Source organism: Sebastes umbrosus, chromosome 1 (genome assembly GCF_015220745.1).
Source record: "Sebastes umbrosus isolate fSebUmb1 chromosome 1, fSebUmb1.pri, whole genome shotgun sequence".
In the NCBI taxonomy this organism is placed as follows: Eukaryota; Metazoa; Chordata; class Actinopteri; order Perciformes; family Sebastidae; genus Sebastes; species Sebastes umbrosus.
This window is the reverse complement of record NC_051269.1, coordinates 4,190,375-4,208,449: the sequence shown is the minus strand read 5'-3', so window position 1 is coordinate 4,208,449 and position 18,075 is coordinate 4,190,375. Positions and strand designations below refer to the sequence as shown.

Here is an 18,075-nt window from a genome sequence, read left to right as displayed (position 1 = left end):
CAGAAATGCTTCTTAACAGCGACACCTGTGGCCGTGAAATCAACGAAAGTCAGCGTCGGGCTCGCGCTTGCTCGCTCTAAATATACCTGAACGAGCATCGCTCAAAACAGTGAGGCGACACACGTCAGCTAAAAGCACAATATCACTCTATATTTCAGCTGCTTGGCAGTAATGTTAGCTGATCAGACGAAGGTCTTTCCATGAACATGATTTAGATCTGGTCCTAGTGTTGGCTTTTCCTGCATCAGTGCAGGCTGATGCAGCGGGGCTCTGCAGCATGTCTCCTCTGCTCTCTCTGCCCGCAGCCGGAGAGAGCAGAGGAGACACCGGCACCCGGTCGGTAACGAGAGGGTAACATAACTCTCTGAAGAGCTTCACTTCACAAGACACGGGAAAGCTCTGTTGGTCTGGAGGAACTGCAGAATTTATTTCTGCAAACGTCCCCTGTGCATTCACTAGATATTCTCAGAGCTAAACTCTTCTGCAGTGTGGAGTGAGCGCGCGTTCACGTCTAGAGGTGGAGCGAGACAGCGAGGACGTGCGCGCTGTCTGAGTGAAGGAGAGCAGGCAGCGGAGACGAGGCTCCAGCCACACGCGAGCGCGCATATGCGAACGCGCATGTGTGACGACCCACTACATTTATGCGCGTACAAAGTTACAAATAGTCCCTTTAAAATGTACTTTACCCAGGCATCACAATATGATCTCAGGTATACTTCAGCTTTTCAGAAATGCTCGGGTGTTCATTTTCCGCCATATAATATGTGGATTAATTGTTATAAAGAAGGTAAGTATTCCCAAATCTTATGGCCCGGTCTTGGAGAGGGGGCCTTAAAGTGAAAATCTAGTTTTAAGACCTAAACTAATGTTTGTTCATATTGCGCTCACTATATTAAGTGTACACCAATCAGCCATAATATTATGACCACCTGCCTAATATTGATTAGGTCCCCCTTTTGCCGCCAAAACAGCCCTGACCCTTTGAGGCATGGACTCCACTAGACCTCTCTGAAGGTCTGCTATGGTATCTGGCACCAAGCCGTCAGTAGCAGATCCTTTAAGTCCTTTATGGTCATTTTGGAAGCTGCAGTTTGTGGTGCTTTTGCAATTGTGCTGCATTATACAAAGAGGTGTTTGTCAAAAAGCTAGGTTGAAAAATAAGTTATACATGTCTTTTATGTATCGACACCTGATGTTGGTCCCCAAACCTGGCACAAAGTATTGTCTGAGTGCTATTTTTAAATCATGAGTCAATTATTGATCCAGCTGGTCGTTAAAAGCACTTTTTATTTACACAGTAATATGTACAAGTCACTTTGAACAGTAAGCTTGTGGGAAAGGGGTCGGGACAGAGCAAACACGTATTAAGACCAAAAAAAAACAAGTTGATCTTTTCTCAGATCACATTGATAAACCAATGCTAACACAAAAAGAGAAAAAGACAACTAAAGACAGCATAGTTTCAATTTCAAATACAGTGTTTGCCAATCGTATTAGGAGCATACAAACATCAGAAACTGTCCCTGAGGTGTTCATTAAACAAAGCCCAGAGAGCACTTATAACACATTTAATCCCAGACTAGTTGTTTCAAAGTACGCCCCCACTGAATAAAAGAACCGGTTAAAAAAATAAACACGCACATTTTCGGTGAAACATTATAAAAACACGAAAGAACAGCCACTGGTAGAAGGTGCACTCCGTAAGATCTGAGTGGAAAAAATCTAGAAAGCAACAAACACCCGATGGATAAAACCATCCCGACACCGACGTGACTGGTGAACTTCATGATAACTTGCTCTCAGGCTCCGGCCGGACCGTCTTGTCCACTTCACAGATATAAAAACAAAAACACAAGTAGCTGGGGCACTGCAGGCTACTGTAAGTGCAGCAGTATTGATTATTTCTATTCTCAGCTTGCTCTTCCCTTTTGCATACACAGTATACAGATATGACTTCTCTCTAAAAGGACACATTCATCATTCCAAAGATGTTACAACTTTCCAGTATTCCTGACAAACTAGTGACGTTCTCAACAACATCTCCCAGCACCAAAAGCTTCTTTCATTTTCTCTTCGACAAAGTTCGACAATAATCATGAACAGACATGATACAGACAAAAATAAAGCTCTGCAGAATAACCCTTGGTGTGAGCAGATGATCATGTAGGCAGGAAATGAAAAAGGATAGAAGGATGTGAACCTAAAGCTTAAAATAGGTTGAATCTTTAAGAAAGTTTTTTTTTTTTTAACGCTCCATGGTAGATAGTTGGGTGATGGTCTTCACTTCTTGTAAACAAGAACAGGTTGTAGGGCGAGAGGAGTTGGGGCAGGGTGTTGATTGTGCTGGACGGAGCCCCTCAGCTGTCAATCATCTCGGACAGTTCCTGCAGCAGGTCGTCCTCTCCGATGCCGGGGTCCACGTCTCCCTCTAGGTGGTCGTCCGTGAACTCGTTGATCAGCTCCTCGAAGTCGTCCACGGCGGAGGAGGAGGCGGCGATGCTGGAGGTGGAGGCGGAGCGGGTTGCGGTTACGCTCAGTCTCCGGGGCCTGGCCTGAGTGGGACTCTTCAGGACTGGGCTGAAATGTACAGAGGCTGGTTATTTATCTAGTACACGGACAACGCTGCATTCATGTCATATGCAGAAAAACAGCACATCAGAACTTCCATCAATTTTTCACTCATATGGTCTCATTTTTCAACACATAAAAAACGGGCAAGGATTTTTACAATACTTCTATAACTGTGAAACTACACTGTCTTACTTACAAGAAAATAATAATAATGGTCAGATGGGAGGTGAAGTTGTGTGGAAAAATTGGCAAAGTTCTTGTACATTTTGTTGTCGTCTTATGACGGCATTAAACACTGATGGATTTGAGACCTTTTTGTAAAAAAGTCTGGACTGGTGGTTCTTCAGAATCAGAATTTCACACCCCTCTTTTTAAGGAGAGCTGAAATATTTGAATTCTAGAGTCAAACAATACAAGGTCTGAATAGTTTTGGTGGTATCCTGTAATAACATTTCTTTCTTTGGGATCACAGCATTACATTTACAGTTACACAAGTTGTTGTTGTGTACAGTAGGGGTGTAGCGGTATGTGTGATCGCATCGAACCGTTCGGTACAGGACATTCGGTTCTGTGTGCGACATCCTTTCAGTAAAGCCCTGTGACTCAAAAAGCTGTTTATGTTGACTACTCGCACACACGGAACAGAAATTCTGGAGTTTAACCTGGAAAATTTTGGCAGCGCACTCGTTGTTGTCAGCTGTAGCATGCTAGCTGCTTTAGCCCAGTTAGCCGGGTTAATCGAGCTCAACAGACAACGATTTGTGTCAAACTGTACGCCGACTGTTCAGCTGAAGTCGGGTATATATGTGGACGCACTTTAATCACATTTAATCTACAACGGCATCACTCGAATGTGACGATAAGTGGAACGACACAAAAACAGACTGCGGTTCCTTCTCTCCACAGCGGTCAGACGGCCTCCCGCTGCAGATCCAGACCGGGCCAAAGCAACTGATGCTATAGTGTTTATCGCTGTGTATGCGACCACACTCGGTCGTAGACGATACAGAATGAATGCATACGGTCAAAGTGCTTTGAGCCCCACTACAATGTTCTTACATTAGAGTATTTCAGTCAGTGCGTTATGGCTGCTCTGTATGAACGAGCACAAGCTGCAGTTCAGGAATTATCAACATGACGGAGCATTACAGAATCAGAAATAATGTACTGTGTATGTAAATTGGGTTACATTAATATTGCAGACATTTCTGTTATTTATTTATTTATTTTTTGTTGACCATATGTCAGTATTTGAGTGCCTTAACTGTTAAAGTAAGAATTATGGCCAATGAGCAACTGTTGAATGTTTAGAATTTTGAAAATAAAATGGGAAGAAAAAGTTATTTTCATGCCATTTCTATGTTTTCCCTATTGTATCGAAAACAAGCTGAACCGTGACCCCCAAAACAAACCGTTCATTTTGTCAGACATTAATACATTTCACTCCCCACACCTGCCTACATATATTTTCCTGGTTAAGTCTGACCTTACTAAGGAGTTAGCGTTTGTGTTAAAAATGTATATTAAAGTTGTAAGCTCTCTGTGGATCTTTACCTTTGGGGGACTGGACAGGCCTCTCTGGCAGCAGCAACACTGACAGTCTGCTTGGTGTCTTGGCTCAGACTCTGTTTGAAGACGGGGACGGTCTGGAGGTCGTCTCTCAGCGGGCTGGAGCCGGAGCCGGAGCCGGAGTCCAACAGGGTGCTGGGACTACGGGGAACAGCAGCGCTCAGCTGAGCCTCCGCTTTGGAGGACGGGATCTCCTGTGAATGGGATCAAAGTGACTAGAGGTCATTCACAGCACTAGATCGTTTAGATTCCCCATCATACTTCATCTGCCATTATTGTTTTTAAACTTAAGATTAGATGACAATTAACTGTAGGCAGAATATAAAAAGGGACTTGATACACCAGAGAAAAAACATTAAGACCAACAGTGGGCGTATTACATTTTTTTACAAAACATGTGAATGTGTTAAAGACATATTGAGTAGAAATGCATAAATAAAATGTGATGGATACAAAAAACTACAACATTAGGAAGGTGTGCAAAATTCTTCCAGAAAGTATTAGAAATAAATATAAATATGGTAAATATAAATAAGAACGCAAACATACACAAATCAAGGCTATTGTATGAAGGCTGGATCACGGTCTTGAGCTATGAGGTATGGAACATGTGCAGCAGAACTGGAGCTGCGCCAGCTAGAGAGCCTTTTATGCAAGTCCAGATTGCAGACCAGATTTTACTGCGATTTTATCTCCTCTTTTAACCCTCCTCGACAAAATGAGGAAATATATTGGAATATAAAAGAAATATGAAATGTAAAGATGCACTGATTTTCTTGGCCGATTCCGATTTTGTAAAAGTCTGACCTGCTGATTCCAATTTTCTTTTTTTAGAACTACAATTGACCGCGAGGCTCCAGACTAACTTTTTTTCACCACAGCCCCTGAATCATCCCAAAAAGATTTCAACCGTCCTGAAGTCAGTGTAAACCGTCAAAAATCTAAACGTTATCCTTTAATTTTGTAAATAATTGCTTTGATTACAAAAATTCTTGGCAATTAGTAGTTTAAATTATGTAATATAAGCGGCTTAGAGCTGATATTAGGGAGTTAAACAGGTAATAAATACCTCGCTATTATCAATTTTACATCTCCTTCAAACAACTGGATTTTAGGTTTCTCGCCAAAAACAAAATTTTACAAGGTTACCTTTGAACACATCATGATTTCACCTCTTATATATGAAATTAATTCAACGGAATGTTTTTCTTAAAACATTTTATGCAAGAAATAAGCCATGCAGTTGCTAAATCTGTCTTTATTTGAGATCCACAACGGTTAGTTTAAAAGTTTCCCAAGAGTTTCCAGAGTACGCCCCTGATTTGCACAACGTAGCGTAGACCTCGACTTAATGTAAATGAGGAGCGGCCATCGTGACTCCCCGCCTCTCAAACCGCCACGCTATCAGAATGCATCGCACGGCTGCTTACATAGACGATGAATGGGAAGCGTGGAAAGGACGGAGCCTCTGGACATGTACCATAAAATTATCATGTTGCGACGGACCACGTGTAAATGTGACTGGCAAAATCGGAAATATGACACTGAGAACGGTTTCCATCGGCGGCCGATCAATCGGTGCAATCTCTAATTAAATATCAAATTACTTTAAGATACATTTGAAAAGGTCTCGGCACATGCTCCAGACAGACTGACAGGAAATATAGAATCACCATTACTGGCCAGAGCGTGCCAACCTACCTGTATGTCTCTGCATGTCGTCTCCTGCTGTGGCTCCTCCTGCACGGCGGCGGTGCTGTTCAGAGGTTTAACAGCAGCGACGGCAGATCGCTCTGCTCCCCTCCTCTTCTGGCCTGGCTTCACCTGCACTGCAGGCTTCATGACGGACGGCTTCACGTTCAGCTTGGGCCTCACTGAAAAGGAGGTAAAGCAGCTTTTATGATATATACATTTTATCTTATTTCACATACTGGGTTTTTCTCATTTACAGGACATTTAAGAAATCATGAAGTCTGCAAAAAGCCGACAATGACGAGGTCACTTAAGTGCATGTAAATTCAACAGGTCAGAGATTTTTCCCTGCTTATCCAAATCTAAGGTGGGTTGCCTTATTGGTCAAATATGGGTTGCAAAATGAAGTTTGCGTGATAGTTAAAGGTGCAATACCTTTGGTGTCCGCAGTGTGTTCTGGGGATTTCTTGGGATTAATGTTCAGTGTTTTATCAGCAGTACGGGCCCCTGCAGCGGGCCCCCGGGGAGCTGCTCTGGCCTGCTTGGTTGTTGGCAGTGCGGTGGAACTCCTTGTGTTTTTGTCTGGGACCTCCCTGGAGCGGCTAGGACTCGGTGAGTCAGACTCGGTCTCTGAAGAGCTCTGCTTCACGGGGACTGAGGCCGCAGCTTTGACGGCACCACCTCTTGTACCAGGAGTAGTGCTGTTCAGACGTGAGGCAGCGTTGGATTTGAGGGGGATCGGTTTAACGACGGGGAGCTTTTGGGTGGTGGGCGTAGAGTCTGGGGCTAGAGTGGCGGAGGAAGGTGATGTAACACGGACTTTGGCGGGAACCTTCCTCTTCGGGGTTCCTTCATCCGCCTGTTTCTGAGCAGGCTCTGCTTCGGCCGAGCTTTTGGCCTGCTCTTCGATTTCTTGCTTGCGAAGGCGTTTCTCCCGCATGATCTCCTCAAAGGTCTTGACCTTGACACTGGCAGCAACGATCTAGAAAGACACAGGAAAATGAGGTAGAGTCAACAGAAACAACAAGCTATTGCAGCCAATACTGCAGTATCAGTTACGGACTATACCTCAGGAGCAGCAGCAGGACTTTTCTGTGGCTTCTCTGTCACTTCAGCACTCTTCTCTGTTGTGACATTGCCTGCTGAGTTCAACATAAAAATGGTATGCAAAATGAGGATTAGCAAATTCAAAATATAATTCAATCCTAAAGACTTTTATAGCAGTAGGATAAACAACAATTCTGCATACATTCCTTGTGTCAACACAGAGGTGTGCTGTCTTACTTTGGGAAGCCGGTTTCTTGACGTGCAATAGGCGAGGCTTCTTAGCGTCGTTCTGCTCAGTATTGGAGCTCTTCTCGTTTTCAGCCTCCGGGACCTGCCGAGCCTGACTCTTCGCTGCCTTCTCCCTGCGGATCTCCTCCAGAGTCTTTACTTTAACTTTCCCCACGTTGGTATCCTCTGGACCGGAACCCGTTGTGTCAGACTCTCCCCGACTCTTGCCCGGAGCTTTCTCCACAGAGCGCTTGGCCTTCACAGGGCTGGGTTCTGTTGTGTTCTGTTCCTGTTCCTCCTGCCTTCTCTTCTTGGCACGAAGGATCTCCGAGAAGGTTTTGACGCGGCTAATGGGGTCGTCTTTGACGGTGATGGCTCGCTTAGCGCCCTTAGTGTTTTTGGTTCGGTTGCTTTCTGGAGACGCGACTGAAGGATCGTCTTGCTGGCTCTGAGACTTTGCCGCCTTCTCCTGTCGGATCTCCTCCAGAGTTTTAATGCGAATCTGCTCAGGAGCTTTTTCGGACTCCATGTCGGTCTCATCTGTTGGGGAAAATTGGAGGACAAGAACAAACAATGATTTAATCAATGTGCATGAGTTCATATCTTTCCAGACAAAATAATGGACAATGTCAGCCCCTCATATTTGTCAGACATCTTACCAGGTTCAGTGGGTGAGACACACACAGGCAATCCAAGTCTGTCCCTAAGAGGTTTCAAAGCTGTAGAAGCAGAAGAAAAAGGTTTTAATTGACAAATTTCTCATTCTAGTCTTTGTAAATGATGAGCCCCATCGAACCAACAACCTGTTTATATATAGATTTCATAGTCACATCATTGCTCTTCCCACCAACTTCCATATTTTTCAACCTGGAGAGCGCTGTAACCGGCAGCCGCAAAAATGAGCTGTGAGGGCAAGTGAGCAGCGTCAATGTAACGTTACGTCCACTAAAAGTGCTTGTTGTTGCCACTGACAGGTTCAGATTGTTATTAGAAGTGTCTGACAACATTATGGAAAGGACCCTACAGAGAAATAAAAACCTTTTTCTTACCTTTCTCTTGATCCGGTCTGTTTGTTATCGTGTCCCAAGTTTCACAACGAGAGAAGTCTCGTTGTGAAATCTGAATATCCGTATACTCTGGCTCAAATAAATACAGGCAGCCGTCGAATTCAAAGACCTCATCCACGTTTAAATGTTGAAATCATCTAAATATTCAGCAATGACGTTGCATTTTTTTTAGATAACACTAAGCTACACTTTCTGTACTCCAACACAACAAACTCTACCCGGCCGGCACTAGTGTTTCCACCATGGATGTTTTCCACCGTTGTCTTCCAGCAACACGTCACCTCACCAGATTTCAGAACGAGAACATCCATGATGTCAGACACTTATAATAACAATCTGAGCCTGTCATGGCAAAAACAAGCCCTTTTAGTAGATCTAAGTGATGGTGCCAGGTTGCCCCAACAGCACCATATTGCAGCCCGTGAGCAGCAGCCGTCTAAAGCGCTCTCCCTCAATACTGGACCAATTTCAAAAATTGTTGCCGCCATTAGCCAGTTCGACACAAAAACATGGAAAATAGAGTCCAGGTTGGAAAATAGCAAAGTTACCCTTTAAAATACATCAGCAGCATGATGTGGAGTAAAATGTCACAGGTGGTGTTCAGTGAATACCAAGTAACTAGTTTTCGATGTGTCCTGATGCTGACCTTTGTGAGGGGGCATTGACGGCTCTTCCTCATCAACGACTCGGCCCAGACGCCCAGCCAGACTCCTCTTCAGTGGGACGCCATCTCCACTTCTCGCATCTACAGCAAAGGACAAGTCATGAGCTTCTAATCTGTGCAATGAAGACTATCATTAATAGCGCTGGCAGTCCATCTATTGATAAGGTGTAACAAGAGTGCAAAATGTACCGGTGTTGGGCATCCTCCTTCCGAGCCTGTCGGCCACACTGACTCTTGGTCTCACGGTTTCTTCAAAGCCAAGTGGGCCTAAGTTAAAAGAGGGATCATGTGTTAGTTGAGAACCGAGTAACAATGATTTGACTTCTCTACAGGACTGAAAGTCATGGTTACTATTTGGAGTTAATTTGAATTATTTTCAGCAGTTCAACATTCACTTTTAGCTTTAGTTTTCAAGAGGAGTTTTCATATCCGGACTAGATAGCTTAGCATCTTTCATCTCATCATCAGATGAGAGACGGAGCCATGTAGGATGCAGCTTCAAAGCAACCATGAACAGTACATTGCAGTGCATATGGCCTGACACAAATCAGTGCCGGTTATTATGTCTATTTTATCAGTCAATATCTATACTCCGGTCATTGTTTTGTCCAAACAATGCAAAGCTGCTGCACAGCAGTCAAGCCAACTGTTAAGCCAGCATGAAGGTATTTTGGATTTATTTCCATTATGATCCCAGGCACTGATATTTCTTCAAATGGATCATACATAAAATGTTTATGCTAGTAGTATCAATGTTGAGCAAATTTATCAATGAACACAATTCCTCAAAATCATATTCCACAATATCTTTAGACCCAACGACCTGATATGAAATGAGTCATTTTGGGACGAGGAATGTTGGTTATACAGCTCCCTGCAATTCTGCCAATCTCACAAAATCATGGTTTTTTACCATCTCTCGTGTCGTAGAGGCTTGGTCGAAAGAATGACTGGTGGTTTTCTTTTTCTCCGTTGGCCGAGGTATCAGCACTCTGGATGGGGTAACCAGTTCTCTTCATGCTGGCTTTCAGGGCCTTCCTCAGCCGAATCTCCTCCAGGGTGCTCACTCCGAAGTTCAGTGAGTCGTCTGTCAAGACAAAACATTGCCCCGTCAAAAACACAATCGTTCCAATTAAGGTCGCACAGGGTTTGGGAGTTGTACAGCTTTGGTTACAAATTATGACCAATTATGTTTCCAAAATGCTGTCTCTGACCACAGTCTCACCTGATTTGAGTAGTTTTCTAGGAGAAGGGCCAACCTTTCCATCCTCTCCCTCCTCTGAGAACTGGTCTGGAAACATAAAGACACATGAGTGGTGAAGACCACGGGGGGGAAATCTGTCTCAAAATGAGGACTAGAAAAGACAAAGAAGTAATTTTGGGATTGAACCCAGCTCACCATCTTCATCCTCGTCATCATCTGCTGGATTAATCACCACCGGTGGGTGGGTGGGGCTCGGTACCGGCTCCTGAGTTTCTGTCTTGATGACGCCTCTGAGCTGGGGATTGGCCGCGGTGGGAAGAGTGGCAGCTGGCGGGGGAGCCGGTTCCTCGTGTGGCTGTTCCTCGTTTCTGCTCAGACCTGGGAGAATTACATTAATTATCAGTATTGCCTTTCACAGCTGGCTGTAAAAAAAGACCTTAAACTCTCTACATTTCAATTCTTAGTGTTTGCTGAAGAAAAGTCCACTCACTTTTATCAGGTGGGACAAAGATGCCATCGATGTAGCGGGGCCTGTCATGGAGAAAGGCACAGTGTGGCTTCTGGCAGCCGGCTGGCTGGGACTCCCAATAACAAGCTATCTCCTTTCGGTTTTTCTGTTTTGATGAAAGAGATAAACAACATTCAAAGGAGGGTAAAAAAAAAATGTATAGAATTTTTTTACAGGATCTACAATTGTATTTTCACGCTTGCACACTGATCATGTTATTGTCTACTAGCAAAATATGGTATGATGAATGAACAGAAAAAAACTGAGGTCTGTGGACTGCAATAGCTATCATCTCTGATATTATGGAGGAAGAGCATACAAAATTTCAATTAGCCCCAACTTCAAGGCAAGCATTTAGATGTATTGCAGATTTTAGTAGAGTATAAACTGTTTATGGAAGTTAATATTAATGCAAGTCTTTAATGGTCTGCATTCATTGTAATGTTGCATACCGACAGGCTCGTTGTGTGATTGCATTAACAGTTCAGTAAGTGTTCCTCCCAACATGTCCAGGGGCAGGAGAGGAGCTCCTGGCCCAGGTTTACAGGGAGACCTTTTCTACCCTTCGTTAATGGCCAAGTCAAGACACACACAGCCTCGAGTGGGCAAAGCTTGAAGGAGATATTTCGGAGCTTTCATCGGTTTAAAAAAAAAAGATATTGAAATTTAGCTCACCGTGATCTCCATGTGGCGAAACTTGCAGACAGTACGGAAGCAGCGTCCCTCCTGCCAGAGGTTGCAGACGATCTCACTGCCCATAGCTGCCTCACAGTGTCTGAATGGGCAGCTGTCTCCCTGCAGGATGAAGAAAACACAGTAAGACCCTTCCTTCCTTCAGGTCACCAGTCATTTTCCAACTGGTTACACTATGTGAGCGTTGTGCTCAAAGTTTGCTTACTTTAGAGCAGGTGGAATAGTAAAAGAAGTAGCAGTCATCTCCATGGTTGGTCATAGTCTTGAGTGGCAGAGGTGATGAGGTTAGGACCTTAAACCCAGCAGCTGGTTCTCTTCAGGGCCAAAAGGACAGAGCACAACAACATATCAGAAACAGAGACCTTACTCCATTAGTCCAACATCAATTCACTATGAGCTTTCTAACATGTCTGCACATGTAAAACTAATATCAAAGAAGTTTACATGCAGTTTTTTTTCATACAAGATAGTGACTAGCTCCAACTTGTACATTTGGGATTCTTACTAGAATTTAGTACATCATCATCACTACACAAATATTTTAAGTTTCACACAACCTATTGGGTTTTTAAGTTTGTCTTGTAGTTATCTGATAACATTTTTTTTTACCCATTTGTGCTTTGGATGCAACTGTTAATGAAAAAGTCTTGTGTAAAAACAACGATTACATGAGATGCAAAACTGGGGCTAGGGAGAGAGGAAGGGAAGCACTGTCATTTTAAGGCAGTAATGTACTTCCAATGAAATAGACCGTGTGCAAATTTGAACTCCATGCAACCATAACATATTTTGAGTCCTAAATAGGTCATTCCATCTGTACTGACGAGCCAATTTTGATTTTGTTATTAGCATTGTGCCACCTTTACCTGAGGTGGCTGAGAAGTTGTCTCCCTCTTGAGCGCACTGCTGGTAGGGTGTCTCCGTGGTGGTATGGAGTCCTGAAGGAACACTTGATCCATGAGATAAGAGGAAAAGGGGGGTAGGTCGGCCAGAGACACTTGTCTTCCTACGACATCCCTTTTCTGAGACAGCTTTATCTCCGCCAGACTGCTAAACATTACTGATGGTGGATGCAATAGAGTCCTTTGGGGATTTCTTTTTTTTTTATCATTTTTTATTAATTGGTGTAATTAATGAAAGAAAGAAATAGGGGGGCATAAACTGCCAGAAAAGAAAAAAATGATCCAAAAATGCTTAAATTGATGTGGCAAAAAGGGGATGGATGGTAGGTGGAAAAACAATCCTCTGCTTCTTCTTGGACTTGGAAAGATTTCGCACACTTGGTGACATTTGGATGATGGCAGTAGAAAAAAATGGGCAGGATATTCAAGCCTCTAGAGATTTTCAGCCAATGCTGAAGACGAAAAAAAAAAATCTTCCGCCAATGTATTCTCATGGGGGGGCAAGCTATCCATATCCAGGGAATCCCACAAAGGGCCAAGAGGATGGATTTAAACCTACAAAAACACTCCCCAGGGGACTGAAAAGGTGTTATTAAGAGACAGACAGTTGTGTACAAATACAAAGAAGACAGTTGGACATTTCCACAAAAGAGATACAGTATCAAGTAGTACAGTGAGACAGATGAGCTCTCAATCATGACTCCATTGCAACCTGGTTTCTAACTGGGGTCCAGGCCAGTGGACAGACTAACTGTCACTACACTTCATCATCTATCCATGCTTATATATGTCAAGTATCTAATCCAGAATAACGAACAACTAACGTTACAGGTCCAGACCTGGGTTGTGTGTCTACCCTAGACCCTGAGGCCTTAGATGGACCCTCATGATCAGCCTGAACAACAACGCTGGCCTCCATCTTAAGCAACAGGGAAAAGGATCTCTACAGAAGCAGAATAGCACTTACACTGAAATAACTGGATAAAAATAAGGATTCACAAAAATAGATTACAAGTAAAACTAATTATTCTGGATCCACAACCACACAAGTCGTTAATCTAATGTTACAGATATCTGAGACAGTTAACATCAACCAATATAACGTTACAGGTCACCTTCAGTGTTGGATCAATGTGTGTATGATCAGAGCTTAAACCTCAAAGACAGTCAACAAAACAATCACATACTTACTGGTGGATAATACAAAAGTATCCCAAAGTTAGCTGGAAGGAACTAGGAGTGATTCCCCGCAGTGATGAGACTCTAACGTGACTGTGTGGAGATCAGCGAGGATTAGATCACCTTTACATACATAACTAACTAGAATATAATGTGAGCTAAATGGACAACAGCGTGACTTTGGGTTGTTTGTCAGCCTGACTAAGAGTTGCTCTATTGTGCTCGTGTGATTGAGGGTTATCTTAGCAGAGGCCTATCGTTAGCATTAAGCTAGCTAAGCTAAGCTAGTTGTTAGACGGCCGGTTATCGTGCAGTCGTCGTGGTGAAGTTACTCTCTTTCCTATTTTAACACTACAGTGTAACAGCTACATATGTTATATGCCGTGTTAATTACCAGTTTCCGATTTCTAACAGTAGTGTAATGTAGGAGAGAGCCGGTCCGGTCCGGGTCTGACTGCTGCTGCTGCTCCGCTACCAGAACACAGCGAGATGGCGGCAGCACGGAGAGACAGTAGGAGGGGGCGGGGCCACAAGACCACCGGAAGTGCGTCAGTCCACGATCCGGACTGTCGTAGTGGTCAAACGGCGGTACTGCAACTTCCGTTTCCGGAGACTTTTTCCCATAGACTTACATTGGGAAAGAGACATCTGTCACTCAGAGGATCATTTATTTTGAGGTGAATCAACTTCCCAGTATGAACACGCTAATAGCCCTTATTTAAAAAAAATACGTTTTTAAAGTTGTAAAACGCACTAATAGCTGAATCCAGAGGTTTGATTTTTGTTTTGTTTTGTTTTTATTGCGAAATTTACATTACAATATGGCATCGTACAGAACAGTCCACAACTACAAGGGAACAGACAAGCCTGGAACTTGGCGTACAGTGCATAAGAGTGTGGATGAAGACAGAGAAAAAAAAAAAGGAAAAAAAGTAAGGGAATGTGGGAATAGTGCTGATAGTGCTAATAGTGCTACAGGGGTTATCTGTAAGGTTAAGGTCCTCAACTAACATTGAAAGCTTCGTAGCATTCTTTTTCCTCATAAGTTTCAGAGATGAAAAGTAAAGACACAGCTCCTTATGAAAAACATAGAAATTTGGTCTTGATTTCAGGAATCTATTTTTATGTGTAAAAAACTTTCCAAGAAGGATTATGGAATTGATTGCCAGGTCATGTACGGGATCTTTCACAATTGTACCAAATATAACATTTTCTTTTGTTAGATTAGAAAAATTTACAAATTTAGTGGAAAACCAATTATGCAAATCATCCCAGAAAGCATTAGCAAAAATACATTAATTAAATAAATGTTCTGTAGTTTCACAGAACGAGCAATTATTGTGATCAAAACCAAAACGGTTTCTTAAGAATTCAGCAGAGGGGTTTATTTCACTGAGAACCTTTAAGTGAACCTCCTTTGCTTTTGGTGCAATAGGAAATTTGAAGAATTTCGATCTTAGACTCTCAGCATCTTTTTTAGAGAAACATTTTAGAATTGAATTTCTGTTTGAAGAGAATGGATATAATTCTTTAGTAAAGGTTTGCTGAATCGTGATGTTAATTAGTTTTACATTAATGAGGTTGTGACCATTCGTCAATCCCAACTTTCGTAGTGTCCAAACGACGGTACTGCAACTTCCAGGTCAGTCATGTGATGCATTGGGCCCAAAAATACTTTTTCCCATAGACTTCCATTGGTAAAGAGACGTCTGTAACTCAGCAGGTAATTTTTTCTAGGTGAATCAACACCCCAGTACAAACACTCTAATAGTCCTTATTTAAAAAATTAAGTTTTTAAAGTTGTAAACGCACTAATAGCTGAATCCAGAGTTATTTCCTTCCTCCGTTCATGTGAATGAGACCCAGACCGTGACGTTGGGACCCCGTGACCGAGTCATGTGACCGAGCGGACGCTACTGCGCATGTCCCAGTTGCCAAAGAGCCGCCAAGATCCAGGTACTTTTTCAGACGGAAGTCGAGCCATTTAGGCTCCATGCTCCACTGAGCAACTCTCATAGGAATGAATGGGGTCCTGTCTCCAACGTTCATCCATGGTGGGCCACCCAGTATGCTGTGTTTGGGTGAACTGGAAATATTGTTCATTTTGTTGTACTCCCATGCAATATTGCAGTTTACGTCGATTTGAAAATTGTACTAAAAGTGTTATTGCAACAACTAATATATACCACAATCACCTTTACTTTGTACCTTCATTTTGCTGAACAAACTTCATACATTCACACAAGTGAGATGTTAAATTATCTCCTTTAGATAACTAACTTTAGTACTTTTTATTTTTTTTTTCTCCACTCTCCATATATCCACCCTACAGACTCCACCCCAGAACGCACGCACACACACGTATACACAAACGCGGACACACACACATCACCTGGTTCTCACATATACAATGACAACATTGTGTTAACTGGCCTGTATTCACTGTTCGTGTCCTCTTGTTGTTTTGTTAATGTATTGTCTTTTGTCTTGCAATTAATAAATAAAAAAAAAATTAGTTTAATACTGCTTCCATCATTACTGGCTTCCTTGAGTGTTGGTTCATTAATTCCATTCACGGTGCAATAAATAATATTCCCACAAGGGCGCAGTGTGAGCTGCTTTTTCATGTGGCTGATGTGCCTGAACGCCTCCTCTCATGTGATGTAGAGTGGATCATCATAGAGTGGATGTTTACTGTTGGTTGATTTGTAGCATGATGGCATTTATAAATTAAAATATTGTATATGTCTGGTGTAGGCCTAGATGGAGTGAAGTCAGGTGTTCAGGCCAATTTTATTTCTACTGCAAAAAGGGTTACAGAAATATTTACATCTATGAATATGAATCAGACATAGTAAGTGATGATGTTATTAGGTAAATTACATCATCCCTCTGTTTGTGATAAAGAAAAAAACGTATCTTAGATATTTTCCCATCTAAGAGAATGTGTTTAAAAATATATATAAAAATGTATTACAAAGGCAGAACAGTGCCTCTGATATTTTATGCTATATTTGCAATCCCCCCCCCCATCCCCCACCCCCCACCAAAAAAAATGCAACAATTTCAACCAGCTCCCCAGAAAACGCAAGTGTTTCAATAAATCTTTTTAATAAGTTAGTAGGACAGTCTAAAACTTGAATTAATTTAGGTGACATCCTTTATTGATCAAATTTGTGGGGTTAATTATATCTCCAATAGTAGTTGTACCTTTTTTAAGTGAAAAAGACTGCTACACTGTCTCGTTTACTGCTGGTATATACATTTCATAGTTATTATTATTTTATTTATGTATTTTTCATTAGAGATGTGCTTTACTCCGACACACCAGCCACATATCCAGGTGTTCTTCATCCAGTTGTAAACGTGGGGGTGTACAATGCTAAATATTTAAAGGTTTTTGCATTTTAAAAATATGTAATGTTTTTTAAAATATGGTCATAAACTATATGCTAAATGTAGCCAATAAATCCTGAAATCAGGCGATCCAAGAACTAATATTCATTAATTCATTCAATCTGTATTTAATCTTGATAGATTATTGAGAACAAGCTCTTATTTACAATGATGTCAATAAAAATATTCTCTGGTTGAAATAAGACAACTATATTAACAAATGATCTATGTGTATAGAATACACTAGAATAGAAAGCTTTATTGTCATTGTATTAAAAACAACGAGATTCACAGTTGCCACTTCTTCTTGTCAGTGCTTTAAAACAAATACTTGACAAGACTAAACGAGGCAGATCAAATATATAACAGGTAAAACACTCACAGTTATAAAGCAAATATAAAACAGGTAAAGTAGATGTAATAAATAATAAATATAAACAGAAGTGTTACACTAGAGTTATAAAATATAAAAAAAAATAGATGTAATGTAAACAGAGGTAATAGCGCTTGGAAAATAGGTAGGGTAGATGTAATAAATAAAATGTAAACAAAGGTAGTTGCACTTGAGGTGTCTATTGCTCAAGGATATATTGCACAGACAAATGTACTTGAATAACATTATTGGTGTGAATGCTGTAAGCATTCACAACATATGTTATTCTACTGAGTTTATTTTTATTTTTCGTCAGACCACTTTTTTTGCAAAGTCACTCGTTCCACATGTTTCAACATAGAAACTCCATTCAAACATCAAAACATGCAGCTCAATTAGGACATGATGGCTATTACTTTTCTTATTCATAACTTATATATTTTCAGAATTATTAACCATAATTCATCAAAAATTCTCCATTGAAATTAATGGAAGAAATGTTCAGGATTTAAACATTTTCAAGCATTTTCAACTCTTCACTGCTCATTCACACTTTCACCTAGAAACCCCATTCAAACTGTAACATTTTCCACATCTTCCATAGATTCTGGCTATTATTCAACTTTCATTCATCCCAATTGTACTTTTTGAAATATTTAACATTGTTTTGGAGCTTGGTAAAATTCCCCTTTTTCTATGTTAACAGGAAACTAGGGATTCACCTACTTTTTAAAAATAAAAGCCCCAGAAGGTAACTTTCGTAACAGGGAACTCAGAACTAACTATTTATAAGGCTTCAGCTGCTTTTCATGCAATCACAACTTTTATTTACTGATTCATAATCTTTTGATTCTGATTCTGTATCCTTCTTCATACAGATTAAAGCTCTTCAGCATCTAGCATTCACACCGCAATTTCTTAAGAAATTGCTTTTCTAGTTTTGTTCTTTATTTTGAAAATGTGTAACCGGAAGTAGAGAACT

At 41.5% G+C, this 18,075-nt stretch overlaps 1 protein-coding gene across 5 annotated transcripts; it reads right to left on the bottom strand.

Annotated features, from left to right (window-relative positions):
- Window positions 1-1,267: 1,267 nt before the first annotated feature.
- On the bottom strand, window positions 1,268-13,870 carry zc3h11a (zinc finger CCCH-type containing 11A). Of its 5 annotated transcripts, none has more exons than XM_037764941.1 (18): window positions 13,719-13,870; window positions 13,337-13,417; window positions 12,110-12,192; window positions 11,449-11,557; window positions 11,226-11,345; window positions 10,533-10,656; window positions 10,238-10,420; window positions 10,064-10,129; window positions 9,752-9,925; window positions 9,028-9,105; window positions 8,821-8,919; window positions 7,767-7,826; window positions 7,117-7,647; window positions 6,901-6,974; window positions 6,268-6,814; window positions 5,842-6,014; window positions 4,126-4,334; window positions 1,268-2,577 (listed from the first exon to the last, which is right to left on the bottom strand). In XM_037764941.1, exons 4-18 carry the CDS (start codon window positions 11,500-11,502, stop codon window positions 2,358-2,360), a joined length of 2,712 nt encoding a protein of 903 aa, XP_037620869.1. In that variant the 5' UTR covers window positions 11,503-11,557; window positions 12,110-12,192; window positions 13,337-13,417; window positions 13,719-13,870; the 3' UTR covers window positions 1,268-2,357. The 5 variants fall into 5 exon arrangements, with proteins under 5 accessions (XP_037620869.1, XP_037620859.1, XP_037620879.1 ...); XM_037764931.1 differs by having other exon boundaries at window positions 12,110-12,181; XM_037764951.1 differs by lacking the exon at window positions 13,337-13,417 and having other exon boundaries at window positions 12,110-12,181; window positions 13,719-13,861.
- Between the last annotated feature and the right edge of the window lie 4,205 nt (window positions 13,871-18,075).

Bases quoted from the DNA above. Each gene is read 5' to 3' on its own strand.
- zc3h11a (XM_037764941.1), bottom strand. From the start codon at position 11,502: ATGACCAACCATGGAGATGACTGCTACTTCTTTTACTATTCCACCTGC. The intron at 11,346-11,448 runs GTAAGCAAACTT...TTCATCCTGCAG, and splicing joins ACTATTCCACCTGCTCTAAA to GGAGACAGCTGCCCATTCAG. The intron at 7,648-7,766 runs GTAAGATGTCTG...TTTCCCCAACAG, and splicing joins TGTCTCACCCACTGAACCTG to ATGAGACCGACATGGAGTCC.